The sequence below is a fragment of the Megascapheus bottae genome, chromosome 27 (genome assembly GCF_031878675.1).
Source record: "Megascapheus bottae isolate mThoBot1 chromosome 27, mThoBot2.hap1, whole genome shotgun sequence".
In the NCBI taxonomy this organism is placed as follows: Eukaryota; Metazoa; Chordata; class Mammalia; order Rodentia; family Geomyidae; genus Megascapheus; species Megascapheus bottae.
In genome coordinates, this window is record NC_143535.1 from 17,354,322 (window position 1) to 17,378,398 (window position 24,077).

Consider the following 24,077-nt stretch of genomic DNA (forward strand, 5'->3'; position numbering starts at 1 on the left):
TTCATACTTACACCAGTAATTTGAATCATTATTCTATATGCAAAATATTTACCTGATAGTTCCAAACCCATAGGATATTATTAACAAAGAAACTGTTCTGATGAATTAACCTTAGTATTTATAAAATAGACTTCAGTTTTGGGAGTAAACAAAGTGTGTGTGTGTGTGTGACAAGCCCACAAAGAGGAAAAACTGGCCTGGATCCTCCACCACTTCTTTCCAGGTCCTCAGTTAGCAAAGCCACACGTCTGTCTCTTTGTCACACTAGCCCCTCTTCCTAACCTTCAGGGCTGGCATGGTCTCCAAGGGCAATAGGCTGCCTACTACCTGAAAAGATGATGATGAGGGTAAGAAAGACTTAGAGCTGCAATCACTAGAGAGGAAACTCCTGTGTGTAGCACCTGATGGGCCTGCATGCCAGATAGTGGATTCCTAGCAGGTTTTCAACACTGGCTGTGGATCAGTTAGGTCTGCACTTCTGATGTAACTGTCTACAGTTCCACACGCTGGTGTCTCATGAATTCTACTGTGGTCTTTTATAGCACCCATCTGGTCAATTCTGGGAAACACAAGGAAACCTTATGGAGTATTTCCATATATAAATGTCTTGTTCTTAAAACTTTTCTTTTTCTAAATATAAATCTTTAAAATGCAGTCATGACTTTTTTTAACTTAAAAAAAAAGACTGGCATGAATTCTAATCTTTATACAATTTCACAGCAAGAATAGCAGCATGATTTTAGCTTCTTAAAAGATCTCATCTTTTGCTCTAAATAAAAGATAATTCCAAGTTCTAAAAGGCCACAGCAGCAGCCATTCAGTATATGGAATGAAACCTCCCGTGTCTTCTCCAAACTGAGCATGTAAAACATATGAAGGAATAAAACTCAAGTATGATCACAACGGAATGAAATGCCAATCTAAGCTCATTGTCTAAATTGAGGACTGCCTTGCTAGTCTGGGGTGTTTGTGGTGGGGCAGGCTGAGAAATAGAGTGGAGTAGTAACTTTCAAAAGAAAGTCCTGGGTATTAAACATGTTTAACATGTCTACAATTATAAAGAGCTATTCCTGGAAATGCTGGTGTAGATGACAATTAGACAGTAATCACACAAGTACACGGCACACACATAGCAACTATGCAGAGCTTGCAGCTGGTGAGATGGGTTTGTGTGTAGTTTTAGACAAACAATCCAAAGTTACCTTAAGAAATGCTAGGTAACCTGTGTCCTGGTTTAGAAACTTGTAAATTTACATTCATGAGAAGTTGTGTTCCCCTAGTTCAACTATGCTGATCTTTTCCTAATGCAAAAGAGTTGCTATTTTAGGAGAGCAAACAGTGTTATTGGAATTACAATTTGCCAAACTTTACATGGGGTGGGGTGGGGAAATAATGCAGACAGGCAGCACAGTAAAAGCTTGATAGTTTTCTGGTGGTAATAAAACCCGCTGACAGTAAGAAACTGAATTCTAACTTTTAAAAAGACAAAAAGACCCCTTCTACAGCAATAAGAGCGTATGCATCCACCTGTAAGGAATGCATACAGAAAAAACACAGAAAGTATGGTTTTAAGTCTGGTATTTTATGGTAACTCTATGAAACAGCTAAAATCCTAATACCCTTATTTAATTCTAATGTTGCTAGCTGTCTGTTTTAACTGAAGGATCTGTTTTTTTCCCCTCCACTCTAATTTACCCCACAAGCCCCTTCCTGACAGATAATGAAATATAATGGAATGAGGATCCACCTGAGCAAGCTGCGTGGTCCCTGATGGGGAAGCAGGAACACAACAGGAAATGGAGAAGCTCATCAGGAAGTGGATGCACACTGCTCTGAACTAGGTAGCAAATGTGAAGCTGAAAGGACATTTATATTCCATCAGTTAAAGGCAGTCCTCTGGCTCTTACAAAATAGCCTTGTATGGAAAGTACAGTCTGTGACAAATTTCTTTACTAGCTTTTCAATACAATGCTTTACAACCATGTTTCTTTTAAAGACAAAAATGACACAGTTTATAGATGGAAAAGATGGTAATGAAGCAGGAAGGGGGAAGATGGTGACTTCTTTATTTCTATTATTATCATTATTTTTCCTTTAATGTGGTTGGTCAGAGGTTTTGTAGCTTTTTCTTTTTAATCATTTTGGTTATTGAAAAAAAAAATAGAACAGTCCACTGTCCAGCAGAGGCTGCTTCAACTCTATTGCTCCCAGGGCTCATTCTGCATGGATCTGTGTGTCAGGATGCTGCAAAGACAACTCTGTGGGCAGGAAGGCACCTTGCCCCAACGCTGTGGCATATGTCCTGCTCTGTGGGTGGGCAAAGCCAGAGGGCACATAGGCTCCCATGCCCCCTCCTCCGAACGCCCCTCGCTGGTGTTGGGGCAAGGAGTGGAAATCCTCCAGGTTATCGTACTGGGACACAACAGTCATATTGTTCTGGCGCTTGCTGTGTGTTTGGTACTGGTAAGCCATGCCAGGGTCCCTCTCCAGGTTCTGGGTGTGATGGAGTTTCAGGCTATGACTCCGCTCTGGTTTAGGGGGAGGGACTGCCGATGACTGCACGAGGTGTTCCTCCTCCTTGTAGCAGTCCCGGGAGTGTTTCTCTGGAGCGGGCGGCTGTCTGGCTCTAGGTCGCTCCAGATCTTTGGAGAGCTTCCCCTCTTTGTGGTTCAATCTTAAAGATTCCTGCCCTGACATGGTGTACTTTCCTCCAGAGTTATGGTGGCTGCCTGGCTCACAAGGGTCTGGAATGCCTTTGGGCCCATACTCTAACTGGCCAGTTGCCTGGGGGTAGGGGGGCCCATTCTTTGATTCACATAGCTGCCTATGGCTTGCTTCCTGATGCCCTCTGTGTTCTGGGAGACCACACCCCAGGTCATGAAGCTTCCTGTTCCTCAGGCTGCCTTGCTTCTGGGGCAGAGATGGCTTTTCTGCCTGCGCACTGCTGTACGCTCCATGGTGGTGGCTTCTATCGAACTCTGGCTCTGGGTGTTTCCTGTAGAAGCGGTCATCGCCCTCGGGACTGATGGCCTTGGCTATGTGCCGCCCATCCTTCCCCTCTGCCACTGAGAGAAGTCCAGTTTTCCCAGGATCAGATTTACTACGCAGATGGATGACATAGATCCCTCCCAAGTCATCTTGAACAGTTGGGGTCATGTTATCATACTGAGACATAACAGGTCCTTTCACCTTCTGCCGCGCACGGCTCTCTCTGCGGATGGACTGCATTCGGTATTTTTCCATGTCCTCAAGATCCCATGAGGTGTAGGTGTGCTTTACATCGGCGGCTGGGGGGATATTGACTGCATTGTGGTCATTACCAGAGAAATAGCCAGTCATGTTGGCCCGGGGACGTGGGGGCAAACCAGGATAGCTGTACACATTCTTTCCTTGCAGTCTAGTAGGGTTGTAGAAAGCAAAGTCGCGATTGGGCAGGCGGTGAAGGGGCCTCAACTGTACTGTGCCGTAGGCATCCACATCACACAGGGCCCCATCAGGACTGTAATAGGAACTAGAAGAACTGGAATATGGGCTATAGCGGTAGTGGACCCGGCCATTCTCAAAGTAAGGCTGAAGCTGAGTTACATGGTAATCTGAGCGGGCCTGGGAAGACTGATATGGCTTATACTGGTACAGGGGTCTTGGACAATAGGCCGGTTCATCATCTGGAGGAACTTCTGTCCGTGAAATGGGAACAGAACGAATCATGGAAGATGGGGGAGCATGGAGGGACTGTACCCTCCGGATGGTCGGGTATGGTGGAATATCTTCAGGGTAACAAGCACCCCTAACAGAGGAGCTTAAAGAAGAAACATACTCGACTCGGCTGCATGGCTTGGAGTGGTGTCCTGACGTGCTTCTTCCTGGGGCCACATAGGTGTTATAATGAGGTCCCATGGAGGTTGGTGGCTCCGATCGAGCACCATACACTGGGTGCTGCTCCAGCTTGTTGTGATGCAGAGATACACTCGAGGGACGGAACTGGCAGTTTGGAGTCATATTGAAATGCACACAGCTTTCTGGACCAAAGGGCTCTGTGGCAACATCAGGCCTAGCAAAGGAGGAATAGGCTATTTTCTGAGAAGCATGCTTAGGTTGTGGGACAGGAAGTGGCAAAGGCAACACGTCCTCCATTGAGGCTGAGGAAACACCAAGAAATGAGTGGTAGTTTGAACTGCTGGTAGCATCTGTACTGCTGGAATGCATGGCAGCAGCCATTTTGCTTTCCACTGTCCTTGTGGGTGGCACTGGGGCTGCAAAACCACAGGAATGGCCAGGGAAGGACTCGGCTCGCAGGTGGAGTAATGGGGCCCTGGTGCCTTCCCGGACTTTCTCAGGCAAGCCTGGCTGGGGAGTAGATGTGGCAATGGGACACTGAGCAGCTGCACTGCCATCGCTGACAAAGAGGGGTGCAGAGTCACTCATGGCTGGAGGCTCAGGGGGCCTCTCTGGAACTGGAGTCATTCCTTGGACCTGTTGGAAGAGAGATGATAATCTAGTAAGTCCATTTTTTGTGCTTACCTTATGAAATCAAAGGTGATTACATTTCTAATGTCCATGTTAAGGGTACTCAAATAGCTGGAACTTTCTAAGCCATGCAGTTCCATCCCAATGGCCATGAGACCAAGAACACTGCTGCTTGGTTGTTGGCCCTCTTTTGGGAACCAGGCAATATTCTAATTCACGGTCAGTTTTAAATATGAGTTGAGATGTCTTTCAAATCATCTTAACATGCAGACCCAAAGAAACGTTTCCTTAACTAATACTGTCAAGCTTAAAAATAAATACCCAGCCTGTGGGTGAGTCTAGCTTAGTCTTAATACCAAGGACATTTCATTCACAGAAACAGCTGATTTCTGAAGTGATTCACAGAGTAAATCGTTTTAAATCCCCAAATTCAGGGAAGAACAATAAAGTGAGTTATCTAAAGCAATACTGAAGTTAAAGGTTACTGTTTCTACCCACCTTCTATCTACACTGTGATTCACAGGCCAAATATGACTCATAGTAAAAATATACCAGCTATGAGAAACCATTGTCATAAACAGCATACTCCAGGAAGGACTAGAAATTTTTAACATCTTCCAGTTCAAGACTACTACCAAAAATTAGTACTTTTTTAAAAAAATAAGAAAACTAGAGCCAGACACTGACTCATGCCTACAATTTTCACTTCCTGAGATCAAGAGGACTGCAATTTGAAAACTTCCCAGGCAAAAAGTTCTTGAGTCCCCCCGACCCTGCATCTCAACACAAAAAGATGGGGAGGGAGAATAACTAAGAGAATTATAGTCCAAGCTTGCCCAGGCAAAGGCAAGACCTATCTTGAAAATAATCATAACAGAAAAGGTTAAAGTATGGCTCAAGTAGTAAGTAGGACTCTTGCCTACAAATATAAGGCCTGAGTTCAAACACCAGTATGGCCAAAAGAAGGAAAGAGAGAGAAACTTTTAACACTTTGTACATAACATTCTCTAATCAAGATAGTACTTGACCACAGAATAATTTGTTGCTGAAGACTGGGAAAAATAGCAAAAGTTCTAACATAACAGGGCACTGGTAGCTCACACTTGTAATCCTAGCTATTCAGGAGGCTGAGGTCTGAGGATTAAAGTTCAAAGGCAGTAAAGTCCATGAGACTCATCTCCAATTAATCATCAGAAAACCGGAAGTGGAACTGTGGCTCAAAGTGGTAGAGGGCTAGCCTTGAGCAGAAAAGCTCAAGGACAGAGCCCAGATACTGAGTTCAGTATCTATGATCAACAACACCACCAAACAAATCCCAACATACCACTGTCTTCCACTTCAAAAAAGTATTCATAGACAGAATCTTACAAATGTCTTAAGAATGAAGTGTTTTCATCGTGTAGGTATGAATGGTGGCACAGAGTGACTAAATGACTTGCCTAACCCTACTTGTTCAATGTCACTATGAGTCAGGGATGGAGCTAGCAAAGAAAAAAGACTGACCTATCTAAGGCCTGTTTGTTTAGTTTGATCACAATCTTTTTGTGCTACTATGAGGAAATTCAAGGCTTTAGGAAGAAAAGGGAGCAGGTAGGCTTAAGCTACAGTCATCAAATATCTATTTCTTCCCCAGAGGGAAATCAGCAGCCAAGTAAAAAGGAAGTTCAACCTGAAACAGGAACTATATCATGAAGATCTGCCATAGGATTGAAAAATAAGGCTGTAGCTGATGCAATGACAACACATCCTGCTGAAAAATAACATACCTTTGGAAAGGGTACATTTCACACCACTGACTTCCTCCCCTTCTTACCTTGTGACAATTATTTAATCCTATATTGGGTGCTGCTTGTACCTGCCCCGAGACTGGCAGCTGCTCCACTGGCCTTTGGGAAGGAGGTGGGGGAAGGGGCCTGTTAGTTCTGTGTGTGCGCTGGAGGGTGGCAGCGGCAAAGTCAGCAGCAATGGGCTGTTCAGCCATAGCCCAGGTGGCATCCCTGGAGCTCATTTCAGCTGCTGCTGTAGATACCATCACATAAGCCCTGGTGGTGGTGCTGGTATTCTCTTCAGGGGACCCAGAAGGAGGGTAGACTTTGTCCTTAGACAAATTAGAAGTCATGAGAGATCTGTCTGCAACTTCTACAGGATGATGGGGCTTATCCATACTTGTGGCAAGGGAAGCGGGGGGCTCATCACTGCAGAAATGGAGTGGAAGTTTGTTCTGTTCCACAAAGGACACAGTTGGCATACTGGTCTTCCCAGCCTGGTCATCAGGAAAACTGATAGGATCCTCAGACTTCTCTGAGTCTGTGAGGGGAGCTGAAGTGCTTCTGGTCTTTTCTGGGTCCCCAGATAAATAGTTTCGAGGTGGTTTACTCGCTGGCAAGTCAACTTGGTGGAGTTGCTCTCCAGATTCAGTTGTGTTGGAGTGGGTGGGATCCCCAAGAGTTGCTGTCTCTGGGAGAGACTGGTCACAATGCCCAGATATGTTGTTCTGGAGGTGGAACGGCTCTGCGGGTCGATCTGTTTGGAAATAGGCCTTATCTAGAGCAACACTACAGTAGGGATCAGGCAGTTTATCTTCAGCTGTAGTCACTGCCAAGTCTCCGTAACTAGTATACCCAGCCTGAGAAATCCCTGGTCTCTTCAGTGACTGAGTTGAGGCTTGCTGCGCAGACTCAGCTAATGCTAGTGCCAACATTCGGGCGACATTTTTCGGAGGCGGTGGTGGTGGGATAAGAGAGACTGAACTGACAGGAACAGGATCCTGAGGGGGATCATGGGTAACTGCTCCTAGTGGGAAATTGGGAAAAAAAATGAGAATGAAAAGGTAGCTTACGTTATCCTATACGGAAAGCCAAACACTCCCAATGTGATCACTAAAAAAATAGGTTCCTTCCATATTTCAAAATGGCAATCCACGGTCTTCTATCCCACATGCAAATGCTGAGAACACATCTGGTTCAGAAGGAAAGCTAAGAGCGTGTTTAAAGGTTGCAAGCTCCTCTTGAACTGCTAGCTACAGTAATGGGGGGTGGGGATGCAGGTCCCTTACCTGGCTCAGAAAAGACTGCTTAGAGCACAAGCTTTGAGCGCTTACAGATTGTGATTAAGAATTACATTTAATAGAGCAGGCTGGCTTGTTAACTTGTAAGGCAATAGTCGGTATATTTATTAGGAAAGAAAACATTATCAAGAGCTAAAAAGCTGTAGAAAAATTATTTACAAATTCTGACTGTCCGAAAGGTAATGGGGCTTTTGTAAAAGTCTGAAGCGAGGCCACAGGCCTTTTGGGGAGTTTTGCTTGACTGACTGTAACTTAGGGCTTTGTGCCATCAGCACCACTCAGAAAAGCATTCTCTTTGATTAAAGACTAGCTGTCGGGCAAGTTTTTCTCTTAAAAGGCACAGGTGACACACAGGATCCCTCTTAACTTAAAGAAAGAATGGAGGAAAAAAAAACAGTACCTGTCTGAGTCTGTCCAGAAGCTACAGCCTTATTACTCTGACTGCTTGAGACAGACTGCTCCTCTTTCCCTGGCAATGCTACTTCTTCAGCAGCAACCTGGTCCAGGGGCTGGACTTCAGGTTCACATCCTTCTTGGGCCTCTCTCTCAATTGTTTTCATCTTTACTATCTGGGTGGGGGATCTATTTGTGACATCACTTTCTTCCACGCTTTTCTCCCAGGTTGGAGATGATGCATTCTGAGTTATAGTGTTTGAGACAGTTCCAATGACTTCTGACACCTGAGGTGGAAGGGTCACTGAAATTGGCTCAGATATGTTTATGGAAGGTGATTTGCTTAATTTCCGTCCTATCTTCGGAGAGAAAGCATAGACAACCTTTTCAGTAAATGTGGATGGCTTAGATGATTTGTCTTCAGTTGGGCTCAAGTCCAGGGTAAAAAATGGACTCAGTTTCTCCTGAACTGGAGAGACAGGTTCAGAACTTGGAGTGCTTCCTGGTGTATGAGTCTGGCTACCACCTGCTTCCCCATCCTTTTTATTGGCACATGGTTTATCCTTGGAGTATCCTAATGTATCCAAGAAGGAAGCACCACTCTCCAGACATTCTGATTCAGCTTTAGGAGGACTACATTGAAATGACATTGGGTCGAAATCCAGGCTGGCCACTCCAATTTCTGGTGGACTCAAGTCAACATCCTCAGCAGAATGAGGAGACACAAGAGCTGGAATGTGGAGCAGCCCCACTTCCTCCTCACTCTCATGATCGTGGGGTAGATTATCATAGGAATTACATCGGTTCCCCAGCATTTCTCCATTGAAAGAGGCAGACAGTGCATCACTGCTAGACCGGGGTCTTCTGGGTCGGAAGAGCTTGGAGTCACCTGGTGAAAATTAACAACAATGCCAAAGCATGAATATCACAGGATACTATTTGTAATAAGTCACTTAGTATAGTAGTAATTTCTTCATAAGGGTAAAAAAAACATAATTCACTTTCTTCCTGCAAACTGTCATCAAGTGTACATAGATTATTTATACTTATAATGTAACACACAACTTCCAGAGCAATAGGTAACTGTCACATATAAACAGGGGAGATCTTGCAAAGAACAGGACTAAGGACTCCTGAATTCTATTCTTGGTCAAACACTGACACTTGATGTGACTTTGGGCAAGTTTTCCATGTCTATGTGTTTTTTTGTATTGTTGGTGTGTATATATAAATGATTTGTGCAGTGAAATTGATCTCTAGCATTTTGGATATAAACCAGCAAAAAAGGGCTGTTTATCATGGCAAAATCTTGATATAAAAGGTATTTCTTTAAAAAAAATGAGCCTCTCAATTAAAAAGCATTTCCGTAAGATATAATTCCATTTTTCTTAACCAATAGGCTTTTAGTTTTCCACTATATCCCTTAGGAATGATGGACAATTTGGTAAAATTTCATGTTGTCGCTAATATTTAATGTAAAAAATAAACATTATTCTATGAAAATTATAATTATTTAGTGGAGACAGAAACTATCTTAACATAATTCCATTTACTAATGCATCTCACTTATAAGATTATTCACTGTATCTATTTTTATTTCTTGCAAAAGTATCCTGACTGTAGTATAACTCACAATCTTAAAAAGAAATTCCTAAAACTTAGGCTCAATGGTTTCCCTCATTTTTCATAATCAGTAGAAACCTTGGGCTCTACTAGCAAAGATCTGCAATAGAACAAAATCTTGATACATAAGGCCATATAGTATGAAGCTAATTGAAAGGACCTCCAGGATATTGAAACAAAAGCCATATAACGAATGATTGTTGTCCTTAATGTACTGTTATCTCTCATCTCCTTTGCTGTCCCTTGGGTATCTCATATTGTTACAGTATCTCACTCTGTTATCTGATATATTGAATTTATTTGTATTTGGTTATTTGAAATTTGATAGGGAAGGGGGGAAAACCAAGACGAGTGGGGGGTGGGGGGAGGGTAATGGGTACCAAGACATGTGAAAGGGTATCAATGTATGTGAATTAATGCACCTTCTATCTGGCAAATATCATGTAACCCTTTTATTAATTACAATAAAAAAAAAGAAATTCCTAAAATGCCAGCCACTCAGATAAAATGATATGGGAGAACTGTAACTCACAAGCAAAGCAGTGAGGATGCATCAGTAATCAATGAAGATGGGAAACCGACCTAGATAATGGCATCTTAGGATACTTAACAGCAACAAAATCTGGAAGTAAATGGACCATGAAACACCATGGAAAACCGGCACGGTGGTAGATTACTTTTGTATAAGGGATTAAAGAAAAAATCGGTTGCTTCATTAGCAATCGAAGGATGTAATCTTGAGTTCTTAAAATGGGTTTAAAAACAAAAATTCATACCTTCCCCTAATAAACAATGAAGTAGGTCCTTCTAAAAATCAGCACATAACTGCAACTGTAATTTAACTCTTATTAAACAGAATATAACAAACATTTGTTTTCATAATAGTCTAGTTTTGTTTTTTAAGTTATGCTACAACCAAACCTTGTCTTACTATTTGCCTTGAAAGTTTGGTGCCATTTTAAGCAGATGCACTCTAAGTTGCCATCTTCAGGTAGTAATAATCCTTGAGTAATGAAGAACACCTGAAATCAATCTCATCTATAAAAATTTAAAGTCATGTTAGGCCACTGCAAAACACAAGACTACTGGTCTAAATTACATCCAATTTATTTTTTTGTAACAAACATTACGCTCTCATAGGAAATCCAAGAGAGACATCGTACTTAGTTTTTCTAAGCATTGGAGAAATGTACGTTGTTTCTATAAAACATTTGGCCGATTTAATGTAAATGAACAGAAACTATAAAATAGTTACTATACAAAAATATTTTTGAATTTCAATATGAACAATAAGCTAAGTATGTACTGTAATGTTGGAAAAGATAGTCAGTAGCCATTTACTATGTAATTATTTGTATAAAACACACTCAATTGTGTATTTTCAACATAACAATAAAGGGCTGAATGGCTTCAGTCTTACCATCAACTGCATGGAGAGAAGTAAGAGACTCCTCACTTTTAGCGGAGCGAAGGGTTCCTTCTGCCCTGCCACCTGATAATCAAAACCAAATAGTGTCAAGTTTTATTACTATGGTGTACATACAGTGAAAGGAACTGGTGTTTTTTTCATATACCAGGGTAATAATATTCCACAAGTGGTTAGCTGCACATTTTGAGTTATATTCAATTTACAACTCTCTTATAGAAAGTACTGAACTGTTCTCAGTTCCTAACATGAAAAGTCTGTTTTCTGAAAAATTATGAACTTAAACATAGAGATAAACCAAAAGACTTCTATCTTATGCAAATTCCTCAAGACCAACTCAATATCCTGGGATGATACAATGCTGGTCTCACAGAGGACTCTATCCTCCACAACTAGTGCTCTTTTTAGAGAAGAAAATGGAGACACAAAGAGGGGTAGAGAATGGAGTGACATTGAATGATCAACATTATTTTTATAGATCATTTAAGAAAGCTCTGAATGGCAATCCTCTGACCCCAGCTTCCCGAGTTGCTAGGATTATAGCTTCTGTCTAGTTTAAATTAATTTTTTAAAAAGTCATTTATTCTATGGTAATAGGTCTATTTGGCCAAATAAGACACTCTCATTACTAAGTCACAAAGTTACAAATTGTTTTTTTATTTGTTTATCCCTCCCCCTGCCCCCAACTGGTAGAAGGTCTTGGACTCTGGGTCACAGTTCCACTTCTGGATTTGGGGTGGCTATTTAAGATAAGAGTTTCATGGGCTTTCCTTCCTGGGCTGACTTTGAATCATGATTCTCAGGTCTCAGCCTCCTAAATAGCTAGGGAATGACAGGTTTGAGTTACAAGTGGCTGACTACATGTGAAATTTTAATCACATTGTGTGTGTGTGTGTGTATAGTGAATAGATTATACATATATTACATATATAATTTATAAAGTTCCCATGAGAAATTGGATCCTTTTACATGTAATTTATGTTACCTTTTGAGATGGTGATAAAGAATTGGTTAGAGTAAACGGGTGCGGTAGTTCATGCCTGTAATCCTAGCTACTCAGGAGGCTGAGATCTGAGGATCAAGGTTCAAGGTCAGCCTGGGCACAAAAGGACTTGATATCCTTATCTCCAATTAACCTCTAGAAAATGGGAAGTGGGGCTTGGATCAAGGGTAGGGCATTAGGGTTGAGCTGAAGAGCTCAGGGACAATGCTCAGGCCCAGTAGTAGGGCAGTAGCCTTGAGTTGAAGAGCTCAGGGACAGCGCCTAGGTCAAGTTCAAGCCCCATGACCCACCAAAAAAAAAAAAAAAAGAATTGGTTAGTCTAGAACATAGCTCAAGGGGTACAGTGCTTGACTAGTAAGCTCAAGACCCTGCACTCAAACCCTAGCATCATCAAAAGAGAAAAAAAGAAAAGAAATGGTAATGAAGATACTCCACTTTTGTCACATATTACTATGTACATCATATAATGAAACTGTCATGAAAATGATAATACACTGTGTCCAAGTGCCAGAAGGCAATGAGGATAGCAAAAGGTACAAGCCTTAGCAGGAAGACTATACTGGAGTGGTTAAAAGACAGGAAAGGCACTCACCTTTCAAAGCCATGGCTTTCATCTCTGAGGGCTCACTCTCATTACGCTGTAACTTCCGCTTAGAGATGGAAGATGACTTCCCCAAGTTGAAAAAAGAACGCCAACTGCCCACAGGTGATTTTTTCATTTTATTAGGAGGTCTTTTCCTATGAGAGAGAACGTAGTTCATCACAATTAAGATAGATAAGTACCTATCAAAGAAATGAACAAATGACAGGAAGAGTCTATTAGCCTAGAGAGGCACAGCTGGAATAATGAACACATTCTTATCATCTCAGTAGCACACTACACAGAGAGGCTGAAATGTAAAAGGAAGTTAGTCATGGAAATTATAGCATTAGGAACTAGTTTCCAAACATCACTTAGGTATATCTTCATATTTAGATCTAGCCTTACAATCTACTAAATGAGTGGAAAAAAACCACAAGGAACATAGGAACTACTAAACTTCCAAAAATAACAAGTTAAAGAAAATGCTTTTACGTGCGAGTCAAGAATATAAGAATAGCAAAAATAAAAAATTAGTATCCATTAAATAGGTAGACACTGTGTTTAGCATCATGTATATATAGTCAGTGTGGTCTTTAAATCAAATATGACAACATGAGGCAAGTACTACTGTTATTCTCCATTTCTAATACATTCCTAAAACTTCCTAAATGTTATAAAACTGCTAAGTGATTTAGTTAGGGAAGGCGCCCAAGTTTCTCTACATCATAATACAATTTTTGGGGAGGGGTGCTGGGTCCTAGGGTTTGAACCCAGGGCCTGGGTACTATCCTTCAGCTTTTTTCCCCCATTTGGTCATGGGGCTTGAACTCAGGACATTCTTTCCTTGTGCTCTTTTGTTCAAGGCAAGTGCTGTAGCATTTTGAGCCATAGTGCCACTTTTGTAGTTAACTGGAGAGAAGAGTTCCACAAACTTTTCTGCCCTGGCTGGCTTTGAACTGTTAGCCTCAAATCTCAGCATCCTGACTAGCTAGGATTACTGTTGTCAGCCACTAGGACCTTTTGTTCAAGGCTAGCACTCAAGCACTTGAGCCTCAGCTCCACTTTAGACTTTGTGGTGGGGTTAACCATATGTAAGTTTCTTGTGGACTTTCATGTCTGGACTGCCTGTGAGCCAATGCTTGTGAACTAAAATCCTCAGATTCAGCTTCCTGAGTAGACTGCGCAGCATGAAATCTACTTTCACAATCTCCAACTCTGTAAACTATGGAGCTAAAATGCAAAATCAAGATGGCAAAGACAATTTTTCTGACTATTTTTATAGGAAGGTAAGAATATACTAACACAAAAAGAACAAATCCTAAAATTAAATCAATACTAACCAAGACACACAAGATCATATCCATGTGCAATACTCCTTTGAGTAACAGAGATATCAATAATAACTTTACATATATAAATCTTCTTACTAGACTCTAGTAAAGAAGATACATAACCTAAGTTATCACCATTTCTTTTGAGCTGACCAGAGCTGACCCCTGAGATGGCAGGCTGTAGTGGCTCCACAACTTTCATATCCACCAGACTCAAACAGAAAGCGTCTTGAAAGACAGGAGATTGCTGGGCTCTACTCCCAGGAGTCTTGATTTGTGGTCTGGGCTGATACTGAGTATCTGCATTTCTAACGACTAACTGGTAATACTAATGCTGTTGATGGAAAGTGCATACTTTGAGCATTGCCAATCTATTAATCTTAATATGGAATCAATGTCAAATCAATCATTATGTATTTGCTACTTTCTGAAAAAACTATTCCAACACAGATTACTTCTAAACCATACTATCTCAGAAGACTGAATCCCACATTGTGAGTGTGTATTTTCTAACAATTTTCCCAGTGACATTGTTTTAAGAAAAAAAAATGTTGTAATACAAAAATCATTTGTTATATTAATTCTCTTCAAAGTCTGAAGAATCACTTATACTAAAATAACCTTTTTATTTTCTGAGAGTGGGCCAGAACTTGATACAGTGTTGCTAAAATACAAAACTGAAAACAAGTAGAGAATAAAGACATAGCTATGAGGCTGGAAGCATAGCACAGTGGTAAGAGTGCTCAGCTAGCATGCACGAAGTCCTAGGTTCCATTCCTTGGTACCACATACTAAGAAAAAGCTATAGCGCTATGGCTCAAGTTGCAGAGCACTAGCCTTAAGTCAAAAGTACTATGTTATCTCTCATCTCCTTTGCTGTCCCTTGGGTATCTCATATTGTTATAGTATCTCACTTTGTTATCTGATATATTGAATTTATTTGTATTTGGTTATTTGAAATTTGATAGGGAAGAGGGGAAAAGAAAGTGGGGGGGGTGGGAGGGAGGGTAATGGGTACCAAGACATGTGAAAGGGTATCAATGTACGTGAATTAATGCACCTTCTATCTGGCAAATATCATGTAACCCTTTTATTAATTACAATTAAAAAAAAAAAGATTTCAAGGACAGTGCCCAGCCCAGGCCCCTGAGTTCAAGCCCCAGGACTGGTAAAAACAAAAACAACAATAACAATGACAACAAAAAAACCCCAAAAGCACAAAAAAAACTCATAGCTATGAAAACCATATTTTAAAATAAGATTTAATGAATTTTACCTTTCAAGTGGAAACTCGATGATAGTATGAAATTTCCCTTGAAGTGCAGCAGGCCCTTCTCCGACTTCGATGTATTTATTTTCAGTCACAATTGGAGAGTTGACCTGAGCTTGGGTTCGTGCCTGGGCTTCCTCCAGGGTCAGCAGCTTGGTGGATGGAGAGGACACCAGCAGAGATTTGGGCCTTGACAGAGAAGCTTCAAAAAATAAGAAGCGAAGAATCAATTATAGGTCAGGGCACAGCAGCCTGTTTCTCTGTCTAACTATTTATCTACCCTTTGATATTATGTCAACTTTTTTCCAAAAGTTCTAAACGGAAAAAAAAAATGAAAGTGGTTTCTATGAACTGAGAAATAAAAGGTGCCAGATCAGTGATAAATTTAACTGTTTTCTTGTCTTAAAGGACAGCTTGGGCATACCTGTAATTCTAGCCAATGGGGAGGTGGTGAACTGGAGGCATGGCTCAAGGAGCCAGCACAAGGTCGAGGGCAATCCCCAATACTAAGGGGGAAAAAAAGAAAGATGCCAGAAAAGGCTACGGCTCAGATATTTTGAGCTGAGAAAGTAATTTTTTTTCCTGTTCTATATGATAACTTTATTATACATAATAAGTGACAATATTTAAAAAATTGTCATAAGCTTAGATCACAACAGATCTGACATGCTGTATTCATTATGTACATATAAAAGAACTGTCAACTGTTTATTTTGGGATAGAGACATAAATTAGTGATCTTCTCTGAATGTCCCATTTTACCAACTGAAATGGTAAAATTCCTTGTGAAAGTTGGGTACATGTAAACGAAATCCCCAAGTCATACCTGCCCCTTCCTGCATGACCGCACTGATTTTGCCACTGAAGAGTACATCTACATGATTGAGGATGAATTCAACAACCACAGACTGAATTCTCACTTCCATGAAAGCTGCTGTCCCGCTAAAGCAGGCCGACTCTATCTGTTTTGATCTGTGAAGTTAACAACATTCCATTAGTGTTGCAAAGGGAGTACTTTTTTTACACACATAGTCATAGACAAACCAGAGGAAGAAACCCTACTTCCATAATCCCTTAGCTATGTCCCACTGTTCCTGCTTTATGGAGATACTAACAAGAACTACAGTTTTACTTTTGTTTTCCTTTCATCATTATTCCAGAGAGCTGGGAGTTTGGCCTAGTGGTAGAGTGCTTGCCTGCATGCATGAAGACCTGGGTTTGATTCTTTGGTACCACATACACAGAAAAAGCCAGAAGTGGTGCTGTGGCTCAAGTGGTAGAGCATTGAGAAAGCCCAAGGACAGTGCTCAGGCCCTGAGTTCAAGCCCCAGGACTGACAAAAGAAAAGAACAAAGTATTTATTCAAGATGCTTAGAGATACTTAAATTATACTGAAAATTCTAAGTCAAATTCAAGTTACCTGAGTAGGTTTGGCGCCCAGACAATGGCCAGGTTTTTTGCATGCATATTTGTGATGGAACAATAGTCGGCTAGAAGAGACAAATGTCTCATCAGGAACTCCAGGGTTCTAAAAAACAATAACCAACATACTAATGCAAGGAGGCATTATACAGCAGTGTAGTATGTAAGAGCAACTAACTGATTTGTAAGTTTTCAAAAGCAAAACAGAAGGGAAAAAAAAAACCAGGGGTTTTTCCTCCCCTGCTGCTTATTAAGTTTAAATATTATTAGAAGTGAGTCCTGCACAAAAGCTAGTTTCTGGACCAAATGAATTAGAATTTCTATTTTTCTACTGGAAGCCAACAACAACTCATGGGAAATAATTTAAATACTTCTTTAAAAGAAAATGTTATACCAACCTAAAAATAGTTAAAAGAAAGATTCCAATAGGCACCAAGGAAAGAATATATTTGAACAGTTGATGGAGCGTTTGGGATGTAGAGCCTTATTTCAAATTCTAATGCCCTTGTTTATCTTGTTTACTCAAATTGTAATTTATTTAAACTGAGCAAAGTATTTTTGGAAATAAATACGATCACCTTAAGTATAATTTAAACTGGATACACACAAACCAATATTATCTATCAGCTAACATGTCTTAGCCTACTCGATTATACAGGAATTAAAACTATTAAAAGATAATGAATGAGAGACAGAAATATAAGACTCTACTATTAGAAACTGTAATAAAGTTAAGTTGTGAAAATGTGGTCTATATAAAGATTCAGCTGAACCTACAGAACTTGAGAGGAAAAGGAAGCTATACTAGGGAATGAGTTTTAAAGGGGGAGCACCATTGACTTTTCATGTAGCCTATCAGTTCAGCCAAATCCTGGGACGGAAGAGGAAGTGAAAGACTGCTGAAGGTATCACTTCAGCCATACCCTTGCAGGGAGGAGGTAGAGAAAGACTGCTAAAGGTTACAGGAGTGGTAGTGTAAGAAACTGGAAATCCAAGAGTCATGAAGCAGGTTACTATAGCATCTGTCAGCTTTGCAAGCATTTGGCTTTTCAAAACTGTACGATACTTAGAACCCCACAACCAAAAAAAAAAAAAATAGCAATGAAGAACCAAGTATCAGTGGCTTACATTTATAATACTAGCTACTCGAGATGGAAGTCAATGAGATACTTATCTTTAATTAACCACCAAAAGACCAGAAGAGGAGTGGTAAAATACTAGCTTTCAGCACAAAAGCTTAGGGACAATGCTTAGACCTGAATTCACACCCCAGGACTAGCACACAAGTACACACACACACACACAAAGCAACAAAGGGATGCAGTTCCATGGCAAAGTATGAGCATGCACAAGGCCCTGAGTTCAATCCTCAGCAGCACTAAAGAACAAAATGCAACAACAATAACAAAAGCTAACAAACAGGCAGACAGAACCCTTAGAGGTTTAGCTAGTTATCATTTATTCTGTTGCTGTCGCCCTACTGGATGCTCAGTACTGTGCCAGGGCTTAGGGATAAGGGAAAAGTCAAAGAAATATATATATATATATATATATATATATATATACATATACACACCCAGAGACACATCCATACATACTTCATTCATTTTGGAGAACCAAAATGATATTTTGTACCTCTTGTTGATATTATCCTACACATGCCTTACCGGTAGTGTGGTGGAGGGAGCTGCTGAATGACATCATGAATTTTTATCAGCCTTTCTTCATCTGTTGCTGCTGAAACGGCATCCTAAAACAACCATAATGTAAAACAGTCCAATGGGCTTTGTTGGCATTAATGAGAGTTCTGCACTTCTAACTCAGTGTTCATGCTACACTTAACCCATTTGGTTCTTTGATAATAAACCCAAGCAAACATACTGCTCTGTATTCACATTAAAACCTACTCAATTATAGTTTTTAAAAATGAAAAAAAATTCAAGGCTCAAAGTCAGAACTAAAAGAATGGCCATGTACAAAACAAGACACTATAGACTAGCTAGCAATAATTACTGCTGTTCCTTTAAACAATCATTTTAATCACATTCCAGATCTGCTTTCTATTTAGTCACTAAACCAAGCTTCACAGTCTAAGTAGAAACATGCAAAACTCTGCAACAGAACTTGAGTGAAAAGTGAGTGGTACTCACAGAAAATTTCTCATACAGCTGGTAGGTGAGCAGGGGGTTTGGGAGTTCTCGGAAGTATAGCTTACAGAGGGAGCCCACAGAATGAATGTCTTGAACATAAGGTTCTTTTGTCAGGTCGGGAACATGCTCAGAGTCAAATTCGTGCCTAACCCAGAAAAAAAAAAAAGACAAAAAAATTATTTTATTGAAGGAAGGAAAATACATGGCTTGAAACCAGAAACTTATGTCCCAATGCTCCCTTTACCCATGGAATTGCTCTTTTCTTCCATGATACTTGGATATATTTTCTTTATATCTAATAAAAGTCACTAGACACCAAGCTGTGGAAATCTTATCTTTTCCTATATGTGTGTGCTAACTGGAGATGAGTCTCATGGTCCTTCCTGTAGGAGTTGTGTGACTTTGAACCATGATCCTCAACTTTCAGCCTCCTGAGTTGTTAAGATTATAGATATAACCTACCAGCACCTGGCTAACTTGAAAATTATAATGGGAATGAGTCCATATTTAACTCATTAAGTTGCTATTTGCTTTAAATCATTATATTATAAATAGGTTGCTTTTGGACTACGACAGTAACTAAGTGTCCTATGCAAGGAACTGAATGTGATATACAAATGTCCTTCTGTGTATCTTTGATATGAGAAAAGACAATATCCTTTGTAGTGAATACAGATGAGCAGGAAAACAGGACTCAATTGTGTTAATGGTCTGAATATAAATATTTTGGTAATATTAGAAACTGGGATCAAAGTGAGCATGAACAAGAATTTCCTTAGATGGAAATTGTATGGATCACAGTTTGCTGAAGCAGAATAAGAAAAACAGAAGGAATATAATGCAATGTCTAACAACCAATTTTAACAGTAAAATCTAAAAAAGTAAAATGAAAGTAGTCCTCAAAAATACTAGGGTAAGGTAAACTCACTCTATAAGAGATTAATCAGTATTAGCACTCAGGCATGAGAACACTTACACTCCTAAAAGTGAGGAATCCGAATGTAAGATTTACAATGTCTAAAACGGAATTGTTTTTAGCCCAAGAATCAACTTAAATATTTTCCAAACATTTATCTGTTAAAACAAAGATTAACCTTGTTGTGAATTAAAATATTAAAATTCCCATAAGAATAGTGGCAGATGCCATGTACCAAGGTGAAAAAGGATAATGGCATGTCAAGAATAGATCAAATCCACAAGATTAAGCAGAAGTAAATTTTTATTGTACATGTAAGAGAAGACTATTATTTTTGTCTCAGGGACGTTGAAGAGAATGTAGAGTAATTAATATATGCATACATGAGCATACACTATGGAGTGAGGATCTAAGGGATTTCATTCCTGTCAATTTTAATTAAGAGCCCAAGAATTCAATTTTAATCAAAATATCATTTCTCATGGCTGTCAATTTCACCTTCATTTTGATCAAACTTTTAAACCTTTTAAAAGAAAAAAAAATACAAGTATTAAAGAGGTTAATTTTACTTTTTCTCTGATATTACAGAAAAACACTACTTAGAAAATTACACAGAAAACAATGTGGATATTATTTTATATTTTATCTCAACAATCTCACTGTGACCATAGAGTTATCAGAGCAAATTACTCAACTTTCAAATAATTGCTTCAATGATCTAATTACGGATAAATGAGAAAATGCCACAGAAGGTTTTACCGTAGTCTTTGGATATTAGAGGCAACCCCAGAAAGACGATATATTCCATCCACAATGCCATATCTCTCAATGAATGCTGTGCAGCTTTGAAGAACCTGGGGCACTAAGAAAAAGAAGACATAGATTAAATTGCTAACATTCAAGAGAATCAATGTTATCAAAGGATGAAAATGTCAAGTTTCTACAAGCGAGATAAAATTTGTAAAGGAAGGAAGGAATTAATTCACCATAAAAATGATGAGAATGCATTATTTCATTTCACATTTAAAGCAGGTAATGACTTCCTGAACAATCAAGACTGGCTCAGTTCATAGAGTGACACATTAATCTCTTTACAGTCTTCTACAGCAGACTTCTTTAGATCAGGTGGTAGCAGTAATGTGAACTGTTTAACTCCAATGCTGTGACAGATTAAAATTAAAATATGGCTGTTCAGTTAAATTCCATACACAGCAAATGATTATGTACAGTTAAATGCGTATCTTAACGACATAATTACTTGTAAGTACTGCAATTTCTCACTTCTTAAAAAGCTTCTTTTATCTCTCATAGTTAGTGCTAACCTTAATTATGTTCAATGAACAAAACTCTAACATAATTAAAAGGTCAGACCAATTTCAATGAGATTGTAATTTCCTACCTTGGTTTTTGAATGTTTTTGTAAAGGTTTCCCCCACCCTCCTTCTTCTGTGATGTTGGAGCAGGGATTGAGATAGGGTCTAGCCCAAGCTGGCCTGGAATTCAAGATACTCCTGTCTTAGCCTCCAGAGCGCTACAATTATACACAGGCCTGGTCTAACATGCGTGATTTCCTATTTCCCGTGGGTCAAGCTACATTCTTCACAATGGAGACTCTCACTCTCACAGAAATCATATGGGAAAATACTATCAGTCTCATCTTACGGAGAAGAAACTGCAACTTTAGGATATGAAGTTCTACACAACAGCAACAAGGAACTAGTGACTGAAGTGAGACTCTAATCCAGTCTAACAACAAGACCTTTAACCACTGCAATGTACTGCCAGGAGCGTCAAGCTCTCCACCTTTTACTTAAATGCCTTTCTTCCAAGTTTCACAATGCGGAAACCATTCCATTTCCTCTTGTGGACTCTCATTCATGACCTTTATCATATAGAAAATCTAGACAGTTGTTGAAACAGTATTACTCATGAGCCTTCATCGAAAACTCACCAAGCCAAGGCCTTGGACATTCAATACACTTAGGAATATAGTCTTGACAGAAGGGACAGAATCAGCAAGGAAAGTACATTACAGGAGGCCTAAGCTTGAAAAAGCTACTGGCAAGGTAGGGAACTCAGGTTTCATATGGAACTATATTCATTTTCAGTTGTCTATTTCTACATTTGAAAATGTTTAGGACTTTGAGTAACAACAACAACAACAAAAAAACAACACATGGATACGTTATGGAATAGAGATGATGAGTAGATAGAAGTGGGATGTTTTTATGGGATAGCTTTCATATAAGCAATCTCTGTGTAACTAAATCACGCAATAATAACAAATATAAAATTTCTTTACAAGCTGGGTTCTATTTTCAACATGCTGATTAGTATAATCCCATTGTCGAAGTTTCTAGTCTATGAAGAATAAAATTTAGATTTTAAATGTTTCTATAACCTAATTCAAAGGAAATACACTTAGAAATTACTGGAATAATTAACACCATTACTAAAAAAAGGAAGAGCAGAGCTTTAATATTTTTAAAAAGTGATGCTTGCTCCAAATTAGCACATTCACCATAGTATACAAAAATAGGCCTTAGAAGAAAAAACCACATTTTGTTTCCAATACGACTACGCTATCGAGGCATGTATTATATAATTTTCATAGAAATAAGCTATCATCCCAGTAAAATAGGTAACTCTGGATAAATTTTGTGAGAGTAAATTCCTGTTTCTATTGTTCCAAGTAAGTACAACGGCTCAGATAATACAGCGGTAGAGGTCTTGCCCTGATAAGAGGGCCATGCTTCCTTGGGAACATTTTATGGGAGACACTGAATGCTTTTTTTTTTTTATATAGTTCATGAGAAGTAAAAAAGCTGATTGTCTGTAATCACATAATAAAATTTAATATAGAATTGTGTGACAACTATATTTTTTTAACAAGACAAATGAGATATTTAATTAAAATAGGAAGTAAAATGGAAAGGCATTCACTTTGACTCTAAAGATGAGAAGAAATAGAACAGTATCCACTAATATGTATGAAAATATGAGAATTCACCATATTATATCTTAGAAAAAAATCCTAATTAAAAAAAAGCATCTCATTTGTTACCTTTCACTCCCCTAAATATCGAACAAGCCAACCAAATGCATACAAAATAATGACACAGTTAAAAGATAAGATCAAAAACAACCAAAATGATTCTTCCTAAAGATAGTTAAGATTAAGAATTGTTTTCATGGAATCTGGACAATATACTTCTGATCTATTTTTAACATTCTTAGTTTTTGTATGTTCATATAAAGTAGAATGTAAAAAAATTCTTAAAATTGATCATGCTTAAGCTTAAAATGACTGTTTAATGGGGCTGGCTGTATGATTCAAATGGTAGAATTCCTGACTAACAAATGTGAAGCCTGGATTTCAATCCCTAGAACCTCCACGGTAAATAAATATATAAATGAATGAATGAATGAATGAGTGAGTGATTACTAAAAGGAGCTGAGAGTCTGGCTTAGTGTTTGTGGTTGCCTATCATGCACAAGGCCCTGGGTCTGCTGCTACCACATAAACAAACAACAACAACAACAAAAGAATTACTAAAAGAAGTAGGAAATAATTAAATATAACAGGAACTGATCATTTGTATTTCTTGGCAGTTTTAGTTTCATTTCTGTCCTTTTTCATTCATTCACCATTCTGATCTCTCTTTCTCTCCATTTTGTGTGTATGCTTATGTATATGTGATAGTACTGGTCCTTGAATATCAGCCATATGCTATAGCTTGGCTCTTTGCTTCTGGCTGGCACTCTAACCCTTGAACTGGACTGGAGGCCAGGGGCTTTAAGTCTGGGCCTGGGCGTTGTCCCTAAGCTTCTTCTCCTCAAGGCTAACAAACTACTATTTTGAGCCATAGCTGCATTTCTGGTTTTCTGGTGGTTAGTTGGAGGTAAGAGTCTTACTAACTTTCCTGGCCAGGTTGGCTTGGAACAAGGACTCTCAGATCTCTGCCTCTTGAGTAGATAGGATTACAGGGATGAGTCACCAGTGACTAGCTTCATCCAGATATTTTTTATGTCCCTATTACCTGCAGGAATTGTGCAAGCATTGCAGACACAAGTGAAAAGTTATATTCTTCTTCCAGGGAGCTGGCTTCTAGATACAGGATAGTATAACTTAGAATGAGTATATCAGGATTCTTAGGAAAATATAATTCCTTGAAGGATATATGTATCTTCCTATTGTGATCTGACTATAAAAAAATATGTCTATAAAAGCTGAAAAAACAATGTCTCTTGCTGAAATAAATAACTTCAAACACAGAGTCTGAAGTCATCTGTTTCCTTTCTTTAGGTTTTTAAAATACTATTATTTTATATTGTAAGTATCATTCTCTTATTTTATAGAAAGTTCTCACAACATTTTTACTAGCAAACACACTTCAAATGTTGAAGGAAATTGTTTTAATTTGTA

General features: G+C 39.2%; 1 protein-coding gene across 5 annotated transcripts in view; it reads right to left on the minus strand.

Moving 5' to 3' along the window:
• Nucleotides 1-500: 500 nt before the first annotated feature.
• The window catches only part of Arhgap32 (Rho GTPase activating protein 32), a 197,459-nt gene continuing 173,882 nt past the window's right edge, over nt 501-24,077 (minus strand). For all 5 annotated transcript variants that reach the window (XM_090319705.1, XM_090319704.1, XM_090319706.1 and 2 more), the window contains 11 exons: nt 20,411-20,513; nt 18,736-18,880; nt 18,253-18,335; nt 16,584-16,691; nt 15,990-16,135; nt 15,170-15,365; nt 12,572-12,717; nt 10,971-11,042; nt 7,935-8,816; nt 6,281-7,260; nt 501-4,473 (listed from right to left, as the gene is read on the minus strand). In XM_090319705.1, coding sequence (XP_090175831.1) covers nt 2,215-4,473; nt 6,281-7,260; nt 7,935-8,816; nt 10,971-11,042; nt 12,572-12,717; nt 15,170-15,365; nt 15,990-16,135; nt 16,584-16,691; nt 18,253-18,335; nt 18,736-18,880; nt 20,411-20,513 — 5,120 coding nt within the window. In that variant the 3' untranslated portion in view covers nt 501-2,214. The remainder of the gene's footprint in view (nt 4,474-6,280; nt 7,261-7,934; nt 8,817-10,970; nt 11,043-12,571; nt 12,718-15,169; nt 15,366-15,989; nt 16,136-16,583; nt 16,692-18,252; nt 18,336-18,735; nt 18,881-20,410; nt 20,514-24,077) is intronic.